General features: G+C 49.4%; 2 protein-coding genes across 4 annotated transcripts in view; one reads left to right on the top strand and one right to left on the bottom strand.

The window, feature by feature from the left end:
• Nucleotides 1–10,820, bottom strand: part of SAMD4B (sterile alpha motif domain containing 4B) — a 37,637-nt gene extending 26,817 nt beyond the window's left edge. The window contains exon 1 of one of the 2 annotated variants that reach the window (XM_045785607.2): nucleotides 10,707–10,820. The gene's annotated coding sequence lies outside the window, so the exon portion shown is untranslated. The remainder of the gene's footprint in view (nucleotides 1–10,706) is intronic. The other variant, XM_045785603.2, reaches the window with a different exon arrangement.
• Nucleotides 10,821–11,296: 476 nt separating this feature from the next.
• GMFG (glia maturation factor gamma) lies at nucleotides 11,297–19,044 on the top strand. 2 transcript variants are annotated; one of them, XM_045785629.2, is made up of 8 exons: nucleotides 13,243–13,405; nucleotides 14,970–15,037; nucleotides 15,481–15,577; nucleotides 15,699–15,748; nucleotides 16,594–16,643; nucleotides 18,103–18,185; nucleotides 18,642–18,715; nucleotides 18,858–19,044. In XM_045785629.2, the coding sequence occupies exons 2-8, from the start codon at nucleotides 15,035–15,037 to the stop codon at nucleotides 18,927–18,929; spliced, it is 429 nt and encodes a 142-aa protein (XP_045641585.1). In that variant the 5' UTR covers nucleotides 13,243–13,405; nucleotides 14,970–15,034; the 3' UTR covers nucleotides 18,930–19,044. The 2 variants fall into 2 exon arrangements, with proteins under 2 accessions (XP_045641591.1, XP_045641585.1); XM_045785635.2 differs by lacking the exons at nucleotides 13,243–13,405; nucleotides 14,970–15,037 and adding an exon at nucleotides 11,297–11,756.
• Nucleotides 19,045–19,264: the final 220 nt, after the last annotated feature.

Genomic DNA, 19,264 nt, shown 5'->3' with positions numbered 1-19,264 from the left:
AGAAGGAATGACATAACTGACTTCGGATATCTGAAGGGATAGCACACAGAAGAGCAATTAGATTTGTTCTTTTACTCCAGAGGAGAACCAGGGAAAATGGCTGGAAGTGAGAGGTGACACCGAAAATGTTGAGAGTCAAGAAAATTCAGTTCTAGTCTTGCCCCAGACACTGACTCACTCTGATCTTTAAGCTAGTCTGCTCGCCTTCTCTGCAATGTGTAAGATAAGGAGCCAGACTGGATCAGACACGACAAATGGGTTTTACCTCACAGGCTAACTCCAAACGACTGGTAGTGGCTGCGTGGAGCACTGTGGTGAGAAGGATTCTGAAGAAACGAAGCAATACGAATACCCATCGAAGGGCAATGATTAATAAACTGGGGACACACCTCACATGATGCGATATTGTGTAGCTATTAAAAAGATGCTTGATCCTGATAGCAGAATACAAAAAAACCCCAGAACTATATATAGTGTTTGATCTTTAACCACCAACCTGCAGGGATGATCATGAGCTCCACAGTAATATATACAATACGATGTCATTTTTATAAAAAGAAAATAAAAAGCCATACAAAAACCCTTATATATCTTATAACATCTACATAGGCATGTGTATAAAGAAATGTGTATAAGGACACACCCTGGGCTGTTCACATTGGTTATCTTGGAGAGAAGAAGGAATTATTAACTCTTTTCATGTAACTTTGTGCATTTCACTAGCTGTAAGTAAACACATACTACTTTTGTAATTTTTAAAGAATTTTATTTGAAGAAGTTTTAAGGTTGCATTCTACTTTCTGGCTCAGTGAGAAAGAACACTGTGATGGATTATCAATGGTTGCTCTGCATGCAGGATGGATGAGTGGTAGTTCACATGCCTGAAAAAATCAGTTTCCCTTTCCAGCTCCAGCATTTTGTGGCTTTCAGCCCCAAGGAGACAGCAGCTGCCTCAACATAAGGAAGAATTTTAAAATAATATATCTGTCCAAGAAAGAAACTGCCTGCCATGTGAGGAGGTAATAAGCTCCCTGGCTGCTGGAAGTGGTCAAGTCGGAGGCTAGATGAACATCCCTTGGGAGTGGGAGGGATTCCTTCACTGGGTGGCAACTCATAAGATAGAAGGACATGTTACTATTTCAGAGGGAACATTTGTGACGAGAGGTTTGATATGCCAACAGCATTTACGGCAAAAAGATGACCAAATCCACAAACAGACCAAAGTTGTGCACTCTCTTTCCCATAAACTTTTACTGGGTTGTTACTTTTCCTAAGCAACAGCACTGTGCCCCCCAAATAAGCTGCTGACCAGCTTCTTCCCCCAAATAAGCAAAGCTGTGGGACAGAGCAGGGTACAGTGTCTCAAACATGACACTTAATAATAAGGCCAGGTTTTGAATGAAGCAGGCTGGTGAGGACTATGGTGAGCTAGAAAGCACATACCCTGTCTAAAGGGAGAAGTCACTTATTTTAGCTCTAACCAACTGCTGCCATAGGGGAATGTGGGTCCGGTATTGTTAGATTTGAGGTTTTTTGTTTTTGTTTTTTAAAGAGGAACCAGAAATCGGGATTTTTAAATAAAATTCCCCTATTTTTAAATATTGGAAACAAATTCACATTAGAACAGCAACAATGAGCCACTATAAGGAACAAACAAAGCCTGTGGCCTGCAGTCCTTGGAATAGATGGACACAAACTGGGAAAAGACCAGAAGTCCGCTAACTATCCTTCCCTCAGGCCTCTCTGGTTTATACCTTCAAGCCACCCAGCTACTCGGGAACATGATTGGCAGAGAGAATCTAATGCCCAACAACGGCTCTGACAATCCTCAGTAAACACTGGGGGCCCTAGAGAAATAGTCACTTTAGTGCAGAAGAAGGATGCTGGTCTGGACAGAGTGACTGGAGAGGAGGACTGTATGGCCTTCCACCGAAGGGCCAGAGGTCCCCAGCTACCTCCTGTCCTGGGTGCTTGGCAGCAATGAGAAGGGAAGGGCTGGGTTGGTATGATGGGCCAGGAAAGAGGCATCAGCACTGACTATTACAAGGCACTTCACTGTGATGGATTCTGGTGAATCTGCCTGCCAAACATCTATTCCCATCTTCTGGTACCTTTGGAGAATTAACTGTCTGCCTTGGCTCCAGGAGTAGACATAGAAAATCTACTAGCCAAGGAAAGTCCTCACTGCATTCCTCCTGAAACTACTGGGGAAAATAAGTTCTCCATTACAGTTGCTCAGATTATACAACATCTCCTGATGTTACTGGCTGCCACTTCTGCTACCTCACACTGAGAGCCTATCTCAAAATGAAGCTAACACAGATGAAAGCAGAATCAAGAGATAAGGGGACAAAGAGGGAGACCTGTTCACATTTGAAGACCTGGATCAAATCCAGGTAGCCTGAAGCCGCCTCACACCAGACTTTTCAGTTATATAACCAATACATTCCTTTTGGGATAAGGACAGTTTAAGTTGTGTTTCTTTTTTTTTTTTTTTTTTAAGATTTTATTTATTTATTTGACAGAGATAGAGACAGCCAGCGAGAGAGGGAACACAAGCAGGGGGAGTGGGAGAGGAAGAAGCAGGCTCATAGTGGAAGAGCCTGATGTGGGGCTCGATCCCGTAACGCCGGGATCACGCCCTGAGCCGAAGGCAGACGCTTAACCGCTGTGCCACCCAGGCGCCCCTTAAGTTGTGTTTCTATCACTTAAAGTTGGAAGAGCCTTGACTGCTCCCATACAAAAACAGAATTCATCACTGATCTGGTCCTGTCTTTGTGTGACCAAAAACTACTCCCTCATTTGAGGCAAGACACTAGAGGGGAACCCCTATGGCAAAAGCCTTTCAAACAGTCCAATATTACCGCTGCCATATTTGGTCTCTAAGGGACCAAGTAACCTTCTCTGGAAGCATCTACCAACCCTGGAGGGTGGGAAATGAAGCCAAAATTGGCTAAGAGGTTCTAGGAAAACTGTTCACTAGGCTCCCTTCCTTGGCTCCGGATAGCAAGAAGTGGCCCACAGATAGGAGATGCCTCTGCAGGTCAGCTCTCCTCATTCAGAAGCCAGGCTGTGGAGTCAGATGTGGCTGAAACCTGGACTCTCCTGCTGATACTTACTTGCTGTGTTGACCTTAGGCAAGTAACTCAGTTTCTACCTCAGTGAAGCTTGTTATAAGAATGAAATGAAACAACGTATATAAAAATACCTACCATGATGCTTAGCATATCTTCCTATACCACCTATCGTGTCATATGCTAGACCCTATGCTAACAGCTTTCTGTGGATGAGTTCATTTGATTCTAAAAATAACATATATGCTATATTTCACACATATACGTGGGATACACATGTATTACACACACATCTACAGATACACACACACGCAATATTATCCTCATTTTACAAATGGAGAAACTGAGACACAGAAAAGGTTAAGTCACTTGTCTAAGATTACACACAGCTAGGCTGAGATTTTCAAGGCCAGACAGTCTGGCTTTAGAGCTCTTGCTTGTTCCTAAGAATGTTGCAGCCTCCTGTAAATTCCCTTCCACTGCCTAGAAAAGTTGGGCAAAAGGTACACCCTTTAATGCCAACATCTCTGGATAAGTAAGGGCGTCGTATTAGCCTTCTTACCCATTCCTAGCCCTTCTACAGCACCCACCTAGGCCTTTGAGGAACTCATATTTCGTGAACAAGGTAACAGGCTAGTTACCTAAGGTTAACTCACTATCCTGACCTGAGAAGAACAGGGGAATGTCAGATGCCAAGGGAGCTCAACTTCTCTTTTGTAAAGACCAACCATTATTTTCAGAAACTCCTGAAATATGTACACGAAATATGCATACTATTGCCTCGGCCAAGAATGAGGCTTTGTATGAATAGTTCTGGGGAACAGAGGGAGAGGAGGGGAGAAACCAGGCAGAGCCTCCTGGAAGATAAGCCCAGCCTGAGAAGCTGTGGGAAACCCTGGAGTAGAGAGGAAGCTCGTATCCCTTCCCCCTTGCCCCCACGTATTGCTTTCACTCATTCTACGCTTAAATGTTTGACCCTTCCCTGATAAAACTATCTTTAGCCCTTTCCTTCCCCTATACTTGTATCCTATCACCTGATAATCACCTCCCACAGATTCAACTATCACCTTTCTGTGGACAACTCAGAACTTCTTAAAGTCATCTTGGACTCCTTTCTCTTCCATAAGATCTGTTCATCTGGTCTTGATAATTCTTTTTTTCTTAACATCAGCTAAACATGCCCTCCTTTTTCCTTCCCAAAACTCAAGTGGCTCTGGGACCACACTGTCTGGGCTGGAAACAGAATCCTACCACTTACTACCTATGCAACTTTGGGCAAGAGATTTCACCTTGCTGTGCCTGTTTTCTCATCTGTAAAATGGGTTTAATAATAGTACCTACTCTCATAGAGTTGTTAGCTATTGTCATCCTGGATTCCTCTTTCTCCAATCCCATCACTAAGTCCTGTTTTCTCTATACCCAAAATACATCTATTTCTCTCATTTTTTACTGCCACCACCATATTCAAGTTACCATCTTTTCTCATCTGGACCAATGTAATGCCTCCTAATCCACCTCCTGCTTACACTCTTATCCGTTTTCCTTGCAGAAACCAGTGAACGTTCTTTAAAAAAACAAAAAACAAAAAAAATAGATCATGCCGCTGTCTTGCTTTAAAAACCCTCTAATAACTTCCCAAATCTCTTAAATGAAAACATAAACTCCTTACCATGGCCCACAAGGCCCTACGTGATCTAGCCTCTATCAACCTCTCCAATCCTCTGCCCCCTCTCCCTCACACTGGTTTCCTTGTTGTTCCTTGAACACATCTCAGGGCTTTTGTTGCCGTCGACCCCTCTACTTGAAATGTTCTTCCCCAGATCACCACATGGCTGGTTCCCTCTCATCAATCAGATCTGGGTTCATATGTGCCCCAGTCTTCCTCATTTCCCCAGGAAGGAGTTTTTTGTCTGATAGCATCAAAAGCTATTTCTTTGAAGGCTGCAGCTCTTCCAGAAATGCCTAGACTGTAAGATCCATGAGGGAAGGAAAGACTGTGGTTGTATTATTCACTGCTACATTTTCAGTTCCTAGTATAGCACCTGGCACACAGCAAGCACACCCTCAATATATTTGTGAAAAATCCCCCCCGCCATCCCGCAGCAGTCCTTTCTCCACAGAGAACAATGCTTAGATTGGAATGCCCCACTCCAAGATCATCCCACAACTGGTGCCTTTTCATCTTTTAGGTTGTCAGGCTCAACTGTCACCTCCTCAGAGGCCAAATCTGACCACCCTGAATATAGTGGCCACAGCCACCCTCTTTTTCACTCTACTGTGTTAACTCCTTCATAGTACATATCACCTATTTCTTTTATGTGTCCTCTCCAATCCCCTATCAGAATATAAGTGCCACAAGTTCCAAGCCCTTGACTATTTCATTCACTGCTGTATGCCCAGTACCCAGAAAAGTGCCTCCATGAATTATTTAACTGTTGGAGTTGAGACTTATATACTGCATACACTGTTGTTCTGTAACTTGCCCTCAATCAGACTCTATATTCAACAAATTTACACTAAAACAAACAAAACTAAACTACTTGAAGTAATTTACCTAACCCTCTAACAAAGTTCAGAGTCCAGAAAACCCAAAGCTGAGGTATAGGATTGAACACTACTACTCCTTGATTCCACTACCCTACCCTGAGGCTACCACCAAACCCAGGCAGTCATCTCTTCCCTGTCTCTATGAGTGAGATCCCAAAGGAAAGTCTGGTTGGGTCAGACTAGCCATAAAGTCTCTCCGGATCCAAACAATCACAGAGTGGAGAATGACTGGGGCTGGATAACAAGGGAGGAAGGGGACTGCCACCAGCACTCAGAAAGGTCATGGGATGGAATCACAGCAACCTCAGCAAGCAAGAGAGAATACCAGGGTATAGAACCCCAAACATGTCCTTAAGGATCTTCTGTTATTTCACACTTACTCAGGGAAGAAATTGTTTTCAAACTGGGGCTCTCGGAAAGAGTTCTCTTTCCACTAAGGCTGTTAAGGAGGTAGGATGTAAGCCTGGGGTTGCTGAAGGCCATCTTAGTCACCACAAAGTAGAAATCTGTTGAGGATGAAGCTAACTCCTTGGAGAAATGGGCAGAGATTACTGAGAAGATTGTTTGAACTCCTGGATGAAGCTAGGTCTGAAGATAACCCATTTAGTAACACAGCCAATTAATTCTCTTTTTTGATTAAACCAGTTTGAACTGAAGGTTCTGCCATTCATGTCTTTGGAGTGCTGGCTGACATGAGCCATTTATCTTTGATAACACTGAGCACTTATACGCAGGGCATTGTTCTAGGAACTTTATATGTGTTAACTAATTCAATCCTTATAGTATTTCATAACAGAATATCATTATTACTTTCATTTTTTAAATGTGGATACTAAGAACCAGAGAATTTACATAATTGTCCTAGGTCACAAAACTAGTAAGTGACAATGTGGGATGCAAATCCTGTCTGGCCCCAGAGTCTGCAAACTTAACCACTACGCTACAATGCCTCACTGCACCCAACCCTATCTGAACAGAAAATCCAACTCTGTGACTCATGGCTCTATCATCTTGGGATAGACAGGGTCCACAGACCATCTATCTGTGCCACCTGTCTTCAATTTCATCATTTGTAAAATGAGATTAATTGTAGCTTACCTACCTCATAGGGTTCCTATGAGGAACATGAGGGGAGAATACATGCGAAGCATTTAAACAGTGACTGGCAAATCATAATTACTCAATAAACAGTAGTCATTAATATTATCATTCTATAGGTAACAAAAGTGCAGTTGGCAAATACAATACAGATGGAAGAGATCTATTTTCTTTCATCTCTGTCCTTTATGTGAAGAGAAGAGATGCTATGGGTGGGAGATGAGGAGGCGTTCTTGTCTTTGACCCATCAAAAAGCTGTTAACTCTGCCTGGAGGCTACTCACCACCGTCCCAACTCCTGTAGAACATCACCGAGCCCAAATGCCACCTTTTCCATGAAGTCTTTCCAGATAAAACGTTCCTTCTTTCACTGCCAAATTTCCACAGTGTATAATTTGTACCTCATGTTCTGCCCCATGTACCTGCTCAACCCCTCTAATGTACTGTGAGCTCACTGAAGGCAGGCCCCAGTGTTTATCCTGTGATCTGTTTCCTCTTCTCAACCCTAGAGAGAAACAGAATCCCTCAGAGAAAGCTGAGAGCCCTGTGGAGGCTTCAGACTTATAAAGGTGAGAAGCCAACCAGGATGGGGTGAGGCAGGTCACCAAGAATAGGACCTAAGGCAGCTCAGAATCAGGAGTAAGCACACACAAAAAAGTCCCTCAAATAGCAGTAGGAGGGGCAAGACAGCCTCTTCTAGGAGGAGAGGCAATGGGGGCTGGGTAGAGAGAGAAGACAGGAGGGGGTGGGAAAGGTATATAGAACCTGAATGGGGAGTGAGATCTGAAAAACAGAGATTTCTGGCCAAATGCAGAAGGAAGAGCTGCCCATTCTCTAATAATTCCCAATAACTTACAGAGGGCAGATCCCACTGTGGGATTCAGAGACAAATAAGACACATCCCAGAACTTTCCAAACTTGCTAGTGCAGTGAGGGTGAGTGAACAAGTACATGAAAAACTACAAGGGAGAAGGCGAGTGGCGCCCTAAGAAGTAAAAGGGAGGACTCTGGACAGTAAGACACAGAGAATGAAAAGACCTGAAGGTGCCTTAAAGGGAGGGTGCCTACGTGGAGAGGAATAGATGAAGATTAGATATGGACATACGAGTTCAAGGAGATAGCAATTTGAAGCAGAAGCACCAAAGGCTGGGGTATGGTGTAGAGGGGAAGCCAGAAGGTAAAAGTGCTGAGGAAGACCTGAAAAGAAACCATCCAAAGGTAGAATATGAAGTAACTGCTCAGAGGGTGGGATAACCTCTGACACAAGCCAGAACCCTTTTAAGGAGGGGAAGGAGACTTTCTGGAGGGTGGATATTTCACAAAGGGGACTCTCAGGAAAATGGGGGTGGGCAGGAGTTCAGAGGCATATCCTAAAGCATCTTTTGGGAGGCTTTCTATGGCAAAAGGGAAATCCTCTCAGGGGGCAATGGTTCTCAAATTCGAACATGCATCAGAATCACCAGAAGGGTCCCTAAAAACAGACTGCAGGGTCCTACTCTCAGGTATTCTGGTTCAGTAGGTCTGGGCTTGACCCAAGAATTTGCATTTCTAACCAGTTCCCAGGTGATGTTGATGCTCCTGGTCCAAGGACCATGCTTTGAGAACCACTGCTACAGGGAAGGGATTCTTTAGTGAGGAGGCCCTCAAAGGGGAAAAGGAAGGAGAAGGCTGCTGAAAAGAAAATGGGGGGAGTCCTCAAGAAGTCTCTAAGAAGGGTGTTAAGGATCTCTCAATCTCCGAAGGGAGGAGGAGTCTATGAGGATGAAACCTAAGAAAAATGGCCTGAGAAGTCTCTGAGGGTTGAGATTTCAAGAGACGAGGCTGTCTCTTGAGGATCTTTTTATTAAAAGGAGACAGTGGAGGCTCTTGGGGTGAGGGGAGCCTGGAAGATGCTGGGGGCCTCTAAAGGGACAATGGGGGGAAAGGAGGCTCAGATCTGAGAAGGATCTCTAAGTTGATTTCAAAGGAAAGAGAATGGAGGTGATGAGAGGGTATAAATAGGATCCTAAAAATCCTAAAAGGGGTAAATCTGATAGGATCCTGAATGGATGCAGATGTCACAGGTGGAAATGAGAGAATGTTCTGAAGAAGTCTCAGAAACTGCTGGGGGTTAGGTTGTTGATGGAGGGCAATTTTGAAGAAAATTCTCTAAAGGGTGTCTGGGGGATGTGTGGTCTCCTGAGAGAGATCCTGGATGTACTGGAGCAGGATTGGAGAGGTCTTTTCAGGAACTACTAAGAGAGCTCAGATGAGGAGAAACCTCTGAGTAAAGTCTTCAAAAGGGCATAGTATGGGAAAAGTGGGTCTTCTGAGAGGGATGTGGGAATGTCAGAGTAGAAGGTTTTTTTCAGAAAGAATTCTGGGACTTTCTAAGAGCAGGAGCTCAGTTATTTTGAGGGAAGACTGAATGGGGAGGAGGTTCTAGAGGACCTGAGGGAACCTGTGAGGAAGAGTTTAGGGATGGAAGTCTCTAGGAAAAGTGTCTCAGTAAGTCAAGAAGTCTCTGAGCAGTGATTCAATGGGTTCTGGGGGGTGTTGGAAGGGTCTCTGGGAGGGATTTCAAGGGCTTATCCCAGGAGGGCTTGAGGGGTTGAGGTCTCTGAGAAGATGTAAGGAGGTCTTGGAAAACCTGCATCTCACAAAGGTCATGAAGAGAGTCTTAAGATTTAACGGGTTTTGAAACTTCAACTAAAAGTCAGTCTACAAAGGTGGATTTTCAAGGGTCATCTAAAGAGGATTCTATAGAATATCAGAGATTGCAAGGGACCTTTTTGGAATCCTGAAGAAATCTGTGGAACATATGGTTTAAGTTACCAGGAAAGAGTTGGGATAGGTAACAGGGGCTGTGGAAAAGGCTTCTGGATTATGGGATAAGAGCTCTCCAGAGATTTCAGCATATCTTTGGAGGAGATATTTGGGATAAGAGAGGGCGGTCTTGGGGGGAGATTTTTGGGGTATGTGAGGGTGATCTTTAGGGCGTTTTGGGCTGGTGAGACTTGGGAAATCTTTGGGAGAAATCTTTGGGATCTGTGGAAGGGTCCTAAGGGATGACTTTGTGAAGGGGAAGTGTGTATGAGAGACAGCTGGTGTGTGTGTGTGGGGGGGGGTCCTCTAGGTGAATTTCAGGATGTGAGGACATTTCATGGTCTCTGAGGAAGACTTTCAGGGTATACAGGGACATTCCAAAGGACATGGGGGCAGGGAGGGGGCTCCGAGATTTGGGGGCCATGCGTGGAACGTCTCCCAGGTGATTTCTGGTATGGGGGTAGGTAGGAGGGAAAATTCCTGGGGCCCGTGAGAGGGAAGACCTGGGGAGATTGTGCGAAATAGGTCTCTGGGGGAGATTTCTGGAATGTGCGGGGTCTGGAGGGGATCTCACGGAGACTGCAGGAGATTTTTAGGGCTTATGAGGGAGGCTCCGGGAGGAGATATGACACACATTGTTGGAATAGATGAGGAGTGGCCTCCGGGGAATATTTCTGGACGGAGGAGGATGGGGGATCTGGGGCCAGAGGAGGGGTTCGCTGAGGAAGATTTCCGAGACCTAAGCCGGCGTCTGGACAAGACTGTGGGGACGTAAGGGGGGGGTCTCTCGGAAAGATTTCGGGCCGGAGGAGGGGTGGGGGTTTTCAGGGGGCTCTGGGGCGGGTTTCGCGGGGCTGTGGGAACGCCCTCCAGGGAGGTGTCTGAAGCAGACCTGCGGGGGGGTCACAGGGAAGGTCCCCCGGCCCGGCCCCTCGCGGTCCCCAGGGTGTGAGAAGGGTTTCGGAGGAAAGCTTCCCAGGCGGCCTGGGCGGGCGACTTGAGGGTCGGGGGTGGGGGATTCTCTCGAGAGCCAGGACCCCCGAGGCCCGCGCTTGCCGCCGCCCGGGGCTCGGGGTCCCTGAGGGGGCGGGGCCGCCCGCGCGGCCTGGGGCGCCCTGAGGTGAGCCCCGCGCGCCCCGACCCGCCGCCGCCCCGCCGCCGCCCGGCCCTGCCCGCGACTCACCGCCTCGGCCTCCGCCGCCGCTGCCGCCGCTGGGCCTCCTCAGGCCCCCGCCGCCGCCGTCGCCCCCTCTCCGGCCCGCGAGCTCCCCTCCCTCCTCCCTCACCGACCACCGCCGCCGCCGCCGCCGTCGCGCTGCGTCACCGCGCCGTGCGTCACCGCCCCTGGCCCCGCCCCGCCGGGGCCGCCGCGCGCCGGCATTAGCTCACGCCGCGGTGACGAACGGCGCGCCCGCCAACGGGCGGCGAGGGCAGACCGAAGGGCGGGAGGTGTGCGCGGAGAAAGGCGGGGTCCTGGCGAAGAGGGGAGCGCTGGGGGTTGAGCGAGGCCCAAGAGGCCCGCCCCCTGCGCGGTGGGATTGGTTGGCCGCGGGGCTGACGGGCAGTCGGCCCCGCCGGGGCCTTGGGGCCGGCGGGCGGGGCGGGGGCGGGGCGCGCGCGGCGTTGCCATGGGCAACGGGCGCGGCGGAGCCGGGGATTGGGCCTCCCGGCCCGCAGGGGGCAGTCTCGCGCGCGTCTACCTCAGCGGCCGTGAGCTAGGTCACAATTCCTGAATCTGGTGTTCAAGGCGGGCCTTCCCGCCCCTCCTGCACCGCCCGCCTAAGGCCTGGGCCCAGGTGGGACGAGCGGCCAGGATGCAGGTTGGAGCTCAGGCTTCTGGAGTCTCCGCTCTACCACAGCAGCCCTCTCTGAGCCTGCTGCTTCGTCTCCCAAGTGGGAATAGGATTGAAAGAGACGATGCATACATAGAAAGCGCTTGGCACAATGGAGGCCGTCAACAAATGGGAGTTGACTATTGTAATCTGTTCGTTCCGCAAACTTCCCTGGACCTGGTGACTAAGCGGAGCGGGGGCCCTCACCCAGAAGGTGACAGAGACATGGCGTGTTAGAGGAACTCAAAGAAAACGCGGCCGGGGTGGACGGAGTGTAGCGTTCCGGGCAAGGAGTGGTGGGAAATGAGCTGTGGCCAGATGTTTGGCCACTTGGGGGAGTTTGGGCTTGTCTTGAGGACACTAGGGAGTCATGGAAGGGCTTCAAGCCAGGGAGAGTCATGGTGAGTTGGGGGTTTGGAAAGAGGGCTTTGGCTTTCATATGGAGCGTGCATTGGAGGGAATAAAATTGGGGGCCTTCAGTACAGGGAGGCAGTTGGGGTGGGACTGTGGGAAAGGGAGGAGGTGTGGGCGGGAGAGACGCCCAGGACGCCGAGTGAAACTTCCTTGGGACTGGCTGGCTCCAGAGTGGGGAGAGAGGGTGAAATCCTGGACAAGGCCCCTGGTTGGGGGGGTTAGGGGTTGGTGGTGCCTCCCTGAGAAGGAGACCCAGAGGAAAGGCAGGTTTGGAAGATGCTGCGTTTGGAAGATGCTGTGGACCACCCAGCAGTGGGGGCCAGGAGGCTGCACAGGCTGGGTCTGGAGCTTAAGAAATTGGGGCTGGAAACCAAGATTTGAGGATCATCAAAGATGGTAATTGAAACTGTGGGTGTTAATGATCTAGCCTGGGAGGATACAAAGGATGAATGGAAACAAGGACATGACAGAACCCTGAGAAAGGGGGACACCTAAGGTTTGAGCAAAGGAATCAACATCTCTCCACGATTGAGAAGGGGCAGCCAGACAGATAGGAAGATGCAGTGAGGAAAGGTCATTTCAAGCCAGGGTGGGGCATATCACAAACCCCATCCACTACCCCCTACATTTAAGCAACAGACTTCACAGCGTATAGAGTAGTTGTGCTCGATAGATACCAGTTCATTTATTCACTAAACGATACTCAAGTACCTAATGTGTGTCAGGCGCTGTTCAAGGTTCTAGAAATTCAACAATGGAACAAAGCTTATATTCATGCTTGAAGCTTACATTATGGTTGAGGGGACACAAATAAATAAATACATTGTGACTTGGTGATAGGTACTATGGAGAAAAATAAAGCAAGCTGAGGGGATGGAGTGATGAGGTTAGCACTATTTTAGGTGGGGCAAAGGTGTCTTGGATCAGGTGAGATTTGAGCAGAAATCTGAAGAAATGAAGAAGTAAACCATAAGGGAAAGAGGGCTCCAGAAAGAGGGACCAGCAAGTGCAAAGGCCCAGTGGCAGGATTATTCACAGAACCACAAAGAGAATAATGTGACTGGAATGGAGTGAGGAAAGAGGAGGGCAGGAGAAGACAAGGTCCAAGTGATAATGGAGGAAGGGTGGTGGCAGATAAAGGCCACCGTAAAGACTCTAGCTTTTACCCAAATAACACGGAAGCTGTAGGAGGGCTTGAGGGAGGAAGAGGAAGTATGTCTATGTCGTCTGCCTAGGGTTTTATTAGGATCCCTCTGGCAGTCCTGTGAAGCATACAGTGTGGGAGGGAGAGCAGGGGAACAGTGAGGAGGTTGCTGCGAGTTCAGGCAGGTGATAAAGGTGGACGGGACCAGGGTATGGGCTGTAGAGAGGGAAGGTAGACAGGTTCTGGTTACGTTTTGAAATTCAGAACTGACAAGTTCTTCTTTTTTTTTTTTTTTAAGATTTTATTTATTTATTTGACAGAGCACAAGCAGGGGGAGCAGCAGGCAGAGGGAGAGGGAGAAGCAGGCTCCCTGCGGAGTAGGGAGCCCGATGTGGGGCTCAATGCCAGGACACCGGGATCATGACCCGTGCTGAAGGCAGACGCTTAACCAGCTGAGCCACCCAGGCGCCCCCAGAACTGACAAGTTCTGAGGTACGTTGAGATGAATGAGACAGGTTAAGGATGACTGAGACATACAGGTGGAGATGTCAGCTTGACAGCTGGGTGTAGGAGTCTAGAGTTTGCGGAGAGGCCCAGGCTGGAGAAGTAATTAGGGTATCCCCTTTGAAAGCCAAGAAACTGGATGAGATCAGGAGAGACAGTAAGTGAAAAAGAGAAGGAGAGAAAGGACTGAGCCCCGGGACACCCCACCGTTAAAAGGAAGAAGTTAACAAGAGAGGCCAAGAAGGAGCAGCTAGAACGCTTGGAGGAAAAGCAGGCCAGGGTGTTGTCCTGAAATCCAAGTGAAGAAAGTGTTTCTTCAGGGCACAGAGAGGGATGGACAGTGTCACATGCAGCTGACAGGGCACAACAGATGAAGACAGAATTGACCATTAGGTCCAACACCATAGAGGTCATTGGTGACCCTGACAAGGGTACATCAGGGGATGGGGACAGGAGTGACAATCTGCTGGGAGAGAGTTGAAGAGAAAATCAGGAGGAGATATTGGAGGCAGCAAGTATAGATGATTCTTTCGAGAAGTTTTGCTGAAAAGGGAAGGAAATGAATGGGCAGTGCTGGATGGAAGATAGGGTTCTTAGTTTTTAAGAAGGAAGACAACCCCGCGTGTAGGCCGAGAAGAAAGATCTAGTAGGGATGGGAACACTGAGGATACAGGGAGAGGGAGAATAGCTCCAGTGACGCCTGTCAGTAAGGGGGAGCTGGGTGGGATACAGTGCCTCTGGAGGGCCTTCTGGAAGGGTATGGGTGGAGCCAGCACTGCAGGCCAGCCAATGGGGAGCTGGGACCTGTGAAGAGTCTCTTGTTGGCTTATATTTTCTCACTGAAATACATGGAGTTTTCCCATAAATTACTTCCCTTTTATTTCTCCTTTATATGACAGGACATTGTATTGATTTGGGGGGGAGGATCTGTGTATAAGTAGGTTACATTATCTAGGAATTTCATTTCACAGTGGGAAAGGGGGCAACACAAAGTGCACTTAATAAAAAAGGGGGTACCGGTCTGATAGAATTGGACACCATTGTTGTAGGGCCCATTATTAGGCCCCTAAGGTTGAATAACTGCAGGAAAAAATTCAGCATTACCTGGGCACTATGGAGTCTCTGTTTCCCTGTCAACACAGTGGGTGGCAGTTTGGCTAGCAAACATCCCTAAGCTCCCATTTTCTACTTTGGAATTAAAATATTCCAGGGGGGGGGGCAATCTAGGAGAGCTTCCCAGAAGAGAGAAGGAACTAAAGAGCTCATTGTTACCTACTGTATATTGAGCATGCCCACCATACCAGGAGGTATGTGAAGCTATGATATCCTCACAAGAATCCTGAATCAGAGGGTGAAGTTACTTAGCTAGGGTCACACAGCAGGGCAGCATTTGAACCCTAGTCTGGGTGATTGCAAAGCCTGGGAGGTCCTGGCAGATGAGGGGAAGGAAGGAAGGGGAGGAGCCCTCTGAGACAGTTGTCCCAGAATGGGCATAAACAGGATGTGGTGTTGGATGAAACCTTTCCCCTGCCCCACACCCCGCCCCCTGCAGCCCTGGTCCCCACCTCTAGAAGACAGCGGAACTGAGAAAAGAAGAGGCCTGTGGACCTAAAAGTCATGGTCAGGGGGCCAAGGGGTGTATGGGAAGGGCCGGGGGCTGGGGTGGGGCTGGGGTTGGGAGAGTGCTTGGGTGAAGGTCGGCTTGTGGGCTACTCAGGGGCTGGGAGGGTGACCCCACTGCAGCAAAGGGCCTGGCTGGGGGGAAGAGAGATGCTGGTTCCGGGTTTAGCCCCAGGCAAGCGGATCCCTGGGTCTCCTCAAGTGTTCCCCAAGGGCACCTGGCTAAAGGGCTGGAGCCCAGCCTCTGCCCTGCACTGCAAGTGTGTGCACTGGTAAGGGGCAGCACCTGCCTAAGAAAGCACACTTTTCCCTAATGTACCCAGAGGTGTCCTATGAGCCGTCAGGCCCACCTCGTCATCAGTAGATGGAAAAACTGAGGTTTGGGGAAGGGGGCAGGGGGCTGAAGCCAGGACAGCTCAGCTCTTCCTGGGCTTCTCTGGCAGTCTGATTCCCTGGTGGTATGCGAGGTGGACCCTGAGCTAAAGGAAAAGCTGAGAAAATTTCGCTTCAGAAAAGAGACGGACAATGCAGCCATAATAAGTGAGTGTCATCTCCTCCCCTGGAAGGGTGGCAGAGGGGGTGGGGACAAACAAGGAAGGCCGGGCTAGTGTCGTCGCTGGATGGAACGGGCAGCTAACCCCTGTGTACCATCCCTCCCCAGTGAAGGTGGACAAAGACCGGCAGATGGTGGTGCTCGAGGAAGAATTTCAGGTGAGGATCTGGGATAGATGGGTCCCCCCCAAGAAGTGCACGGTGGGACTGGGAGAACCAGGGGGCTGAAACTGATGCTAAGAGCTGACTTTGGGGGCCAGAAAGGCCTGGAGGTCAAATCCCAGCTCAGTTGTGACTGGAGGCAAGAGACTTCACCTGTATGGGTCTCTGTTTCCTCATCTGTGAAATGGGGGTAAGTGTACCTACCTCTTAGGGTCTGTGGATTCAGTGCTTTAATCCTTGTCATGGGCTTAGAAGTGGGCCTGGCACATAGAATATGCTAAATAAAATGATGGTGACGACGACCATGATGATATTTTATTGGCACTTAAATGAAAGTTTCCAGATAAGTCCACAAAAAGCTAGCAGAAATCCTGCATAAAAGGGTAGACCTCCCCCTTTCTTGCCTCGCTGTCTTATCAGTCACATGGGAACGATAATAAGGCTTAGTGTTGTGGTAAGGATTTGGAGGGAGGTGGCCCATGGAGGCTGAGGCTGAGGCTGGGGCTGTTTGTCAGGGGAGGGGGATTGACTAGGAGCAGGGCCCTCTCAGGTCCTCTGAAAGGCAGTGTAGCAAAATGGTTACGATTTGAATCCAGATGCAAATCTGAATCGTGCTGCTCCCTATCTGCAATCTATCCAGACCAGCATCTTAACAACCCTGGGCCTCGGTTTGCTCACCTGTAAAGTGGGGATAAGAAGAGAAGCTACCACACAGAATTGTGGCAGAAGTCAGTGAGTTATCTATGTGTATTCCTTAGACCAGTGCCTTGGCACGTAGTTCGTACTTGCTTAATGACAGTCTTTTCTTTTTCTTACCGCCCCCCCCCCCCGCCCCGCCCCAGAACATTTCTCCAGAGGAACTAAAAACAGAATTGCCAGAGAGACAGCCCAGGTATCCTGGGGGAAGGGAGGGGAGGGTCAAGCCTGGGAGAGTGGGGTGATGATGAAGGAACAGATTGAGGGACTCCTTGGATTCCAGTCTTAATCATGGGCTCTGATCTGGGTTTGAGGCCACAAATTCACACCCTAGGACTTTTTGTTTGTATACTAATATTTTATTGCAGAATTTTACACTGCGAGTCTCATGTGATATTAGAGCTCCTTTTTTTTTCTGTACAAACTTTGTCAGGTTTTGTCTCGTGATTGCACTTACTTCATTAAACAAAAAATGAAATTTTCCTTTTTCAATGCCTGAGAATACTTTGGGAAGCAGAGGAGTCAATACCTTTCGTGACTGGGGAGAATCCTGTGTGAAGCCTCCGAAGTCTTTTTGTGCAGAGGAGCTCTTTGACACTCCTATGAAATCTAGTCTGTTTAGATTTTTCATCTCCGCTGGGGTGAATTGGGGTACCCCAGGATTTTGACCCTCCATCTCAGGCTCTCGATCTCAGCGAGGACCAGCTCGCCAGGTGTCTGACCATGTGCGGTCACACTGGGCCCCATGCACAGAAGGGAGTCTCGAACACAGACGGGGCTTAATGCTCTGCGACTGCCTGCCATCTGGAAATTTTTTATAGTTTTAATCTTTGAATTTGTGTTTTGTGTAAAGTCTGATGGGACAGCGGCACATGTGCTGGGGGCTTGGAGCCTTCTTTGGCTCACATGTGGTCCCTCCTTCAGCCCTGGACAGGTTCTCCCCTGGTCACTGCCCCGCCCAGCGAGTGCTGCTGCCCTCTGTCCCCCTGGCAGGAGGCCTGAGTGCAGATGGAGGGAGGGTCAGAGTCAGGGTCAGGGCTGGCACCCCCTCCACCCCCGCATGACAAGTTCCAGGGCCTGTCTGCGAGCATCTGTACTTCCCCTGCGAGTGTCCCCATGCCCAAGAGAGCCTGACTTGAAGTAGCAAATTTAAAAAGACCATGACCAGTTGGGAGAGAGACTGTAGAGGAAAGGGAACAGCTTTTCTCCTATCTTTTGAACAGCAGGCCCCACCTTTTCATTTTGCACTGGGCTTGGCAGATAATGGAGCCGGCCCTGGTCTCAGGCCAGAGGTCTAGAGCTCTGGACGGTACCTCATAGTGCCTGAGGCCTTACACTCTGGCACTGAATTCCCTGGGCTCAAATCCTTCCTCTATCCACAGAACCTATGCTATGTGACTCTGGGCCTCGGTTTTTCCACCTGTAGTATGAGGATAATAAGAGCACTTATGTCAGAGGGTTATTGTGAACCAAACAAGCCCCTGTGATGATTCTTTTTCATTCTTTTGTGTTTGAGGCCAGTATCCTGGGTCTCATTTCTTAACCCTAGCTTCTCAGACTCAGGCATGATTTCAAGATTGTGGACTTGGGTAATGGGCTTTGGGCCTGGGCTCCAAGCGGAAGTACTGAATTTGAATTCCCTTTCACTGGTGTAGGTTCGTGGTTTACAGCTACAAGTACGTGCACGAGGACGGCCGAGTTTCCTACCCTCTGTGCTTCATCTTCTCCAGTCCCGTGGGTGAGGCACGGCTCTCCCTATCCCCACAAGAGGGTCTTAGATTCTGTGCATGGGGTGTGCGAGAGTGTGTCCATGGGTGCAGGTGTGTGTGACTAGTGACTGTGTGTGTGGCACGTGTGGTGTGTGGGTGCTGGGAGGGCAATGGGGTGGAGGTGGGGGCTCAGATTCCTTAAGAGTCCACCTGTCCTCCTCAGTCCCAAGGTGTATAAGCCAGTTAACCTCTCCCTTTTACTTAGAAACTCCTGTGTGGCCTCTAAACCATCTCCAGGGACCCTCAGAATAACAGCCCCCCCCCCAACCCGAGACAAGCCCCAAACTCTGGGTATAGCTCCAAGAGACTACCTTAAAACAGCTCCCAGGATCCTTTGAAAACTTCAGGGCCTGCATGATATGACCAGGGCCTTAGTGATAACCGGGGTCCCCCAGGTATGCTCCTTTCTCCTCTTTTCCACGCAGGCTGCAAGCCTGAACAGCAGATGATGTATGCAGGGAGTAAAAACAGACTGGTGCAGACTGCCGAGCTCACAAAGGTCTGGGCCTGGGCCTGAGGCTCCCCAGGGCTAGGGAGGATGGGCTGAGGGTCTGGGCTCCTGTTGTGGGGTGGGATTGGGCAGAGTGCTCACTCCCTCAGTTCCCCAGTGGGTCTTAATGGGGAGAACTCTCCCTGCCCAGGTGTTTGAAATCCGCACCACTGATGACCTCACCGAGGCCTGGCTCCAAGAGAAGTTGTCTTTCTTTCGTTGACCTCTGGGCTGGGGAGCTGAATTCCTGGTGTCGGAGTCCCCGAAGAAACTGGGGACTGGACCCCTAGGACCTGAACGTCTGAGACCCGAAGGAGATTAAAATGCAAGAACTCAGAGATCCTCAGTTTTGTTTCTGTTTCTCCTTGTGAGCGCTAGCCGACAGTCCCTGCAGTACCGGCCTTGGGCCAGCAGAGGGCAGGCAGACCAAGTGGATGTCCGCTGAGTCCCAGGAGGAAAGGGGGATACCTGTTTCTCGGAAAGAAAGGGAGGGGCCTGTAGGGTTTCCTGGGGAGGAGTTGGCGGGGTGAGGGGCGGGGTGTGTAGGTGGGGGAGAGG

The sequence above is a fragment of the Ursus americanus genome, chromosome 21, assembly GCF_024610735.1.
Source record: "Ursus americanus isolate L20-20 chromosome 21, mUrsAme1.1.p, whole genome shotgun sequence".
NCBI lineage: Eukaryota > Metazoa > Chordata > Mammalia > Carnivora > Ursidae > Ursus > Ursus americanus.
This window is presented reverse-complemented; position numbering and strand designations above follow the sequence as displayed.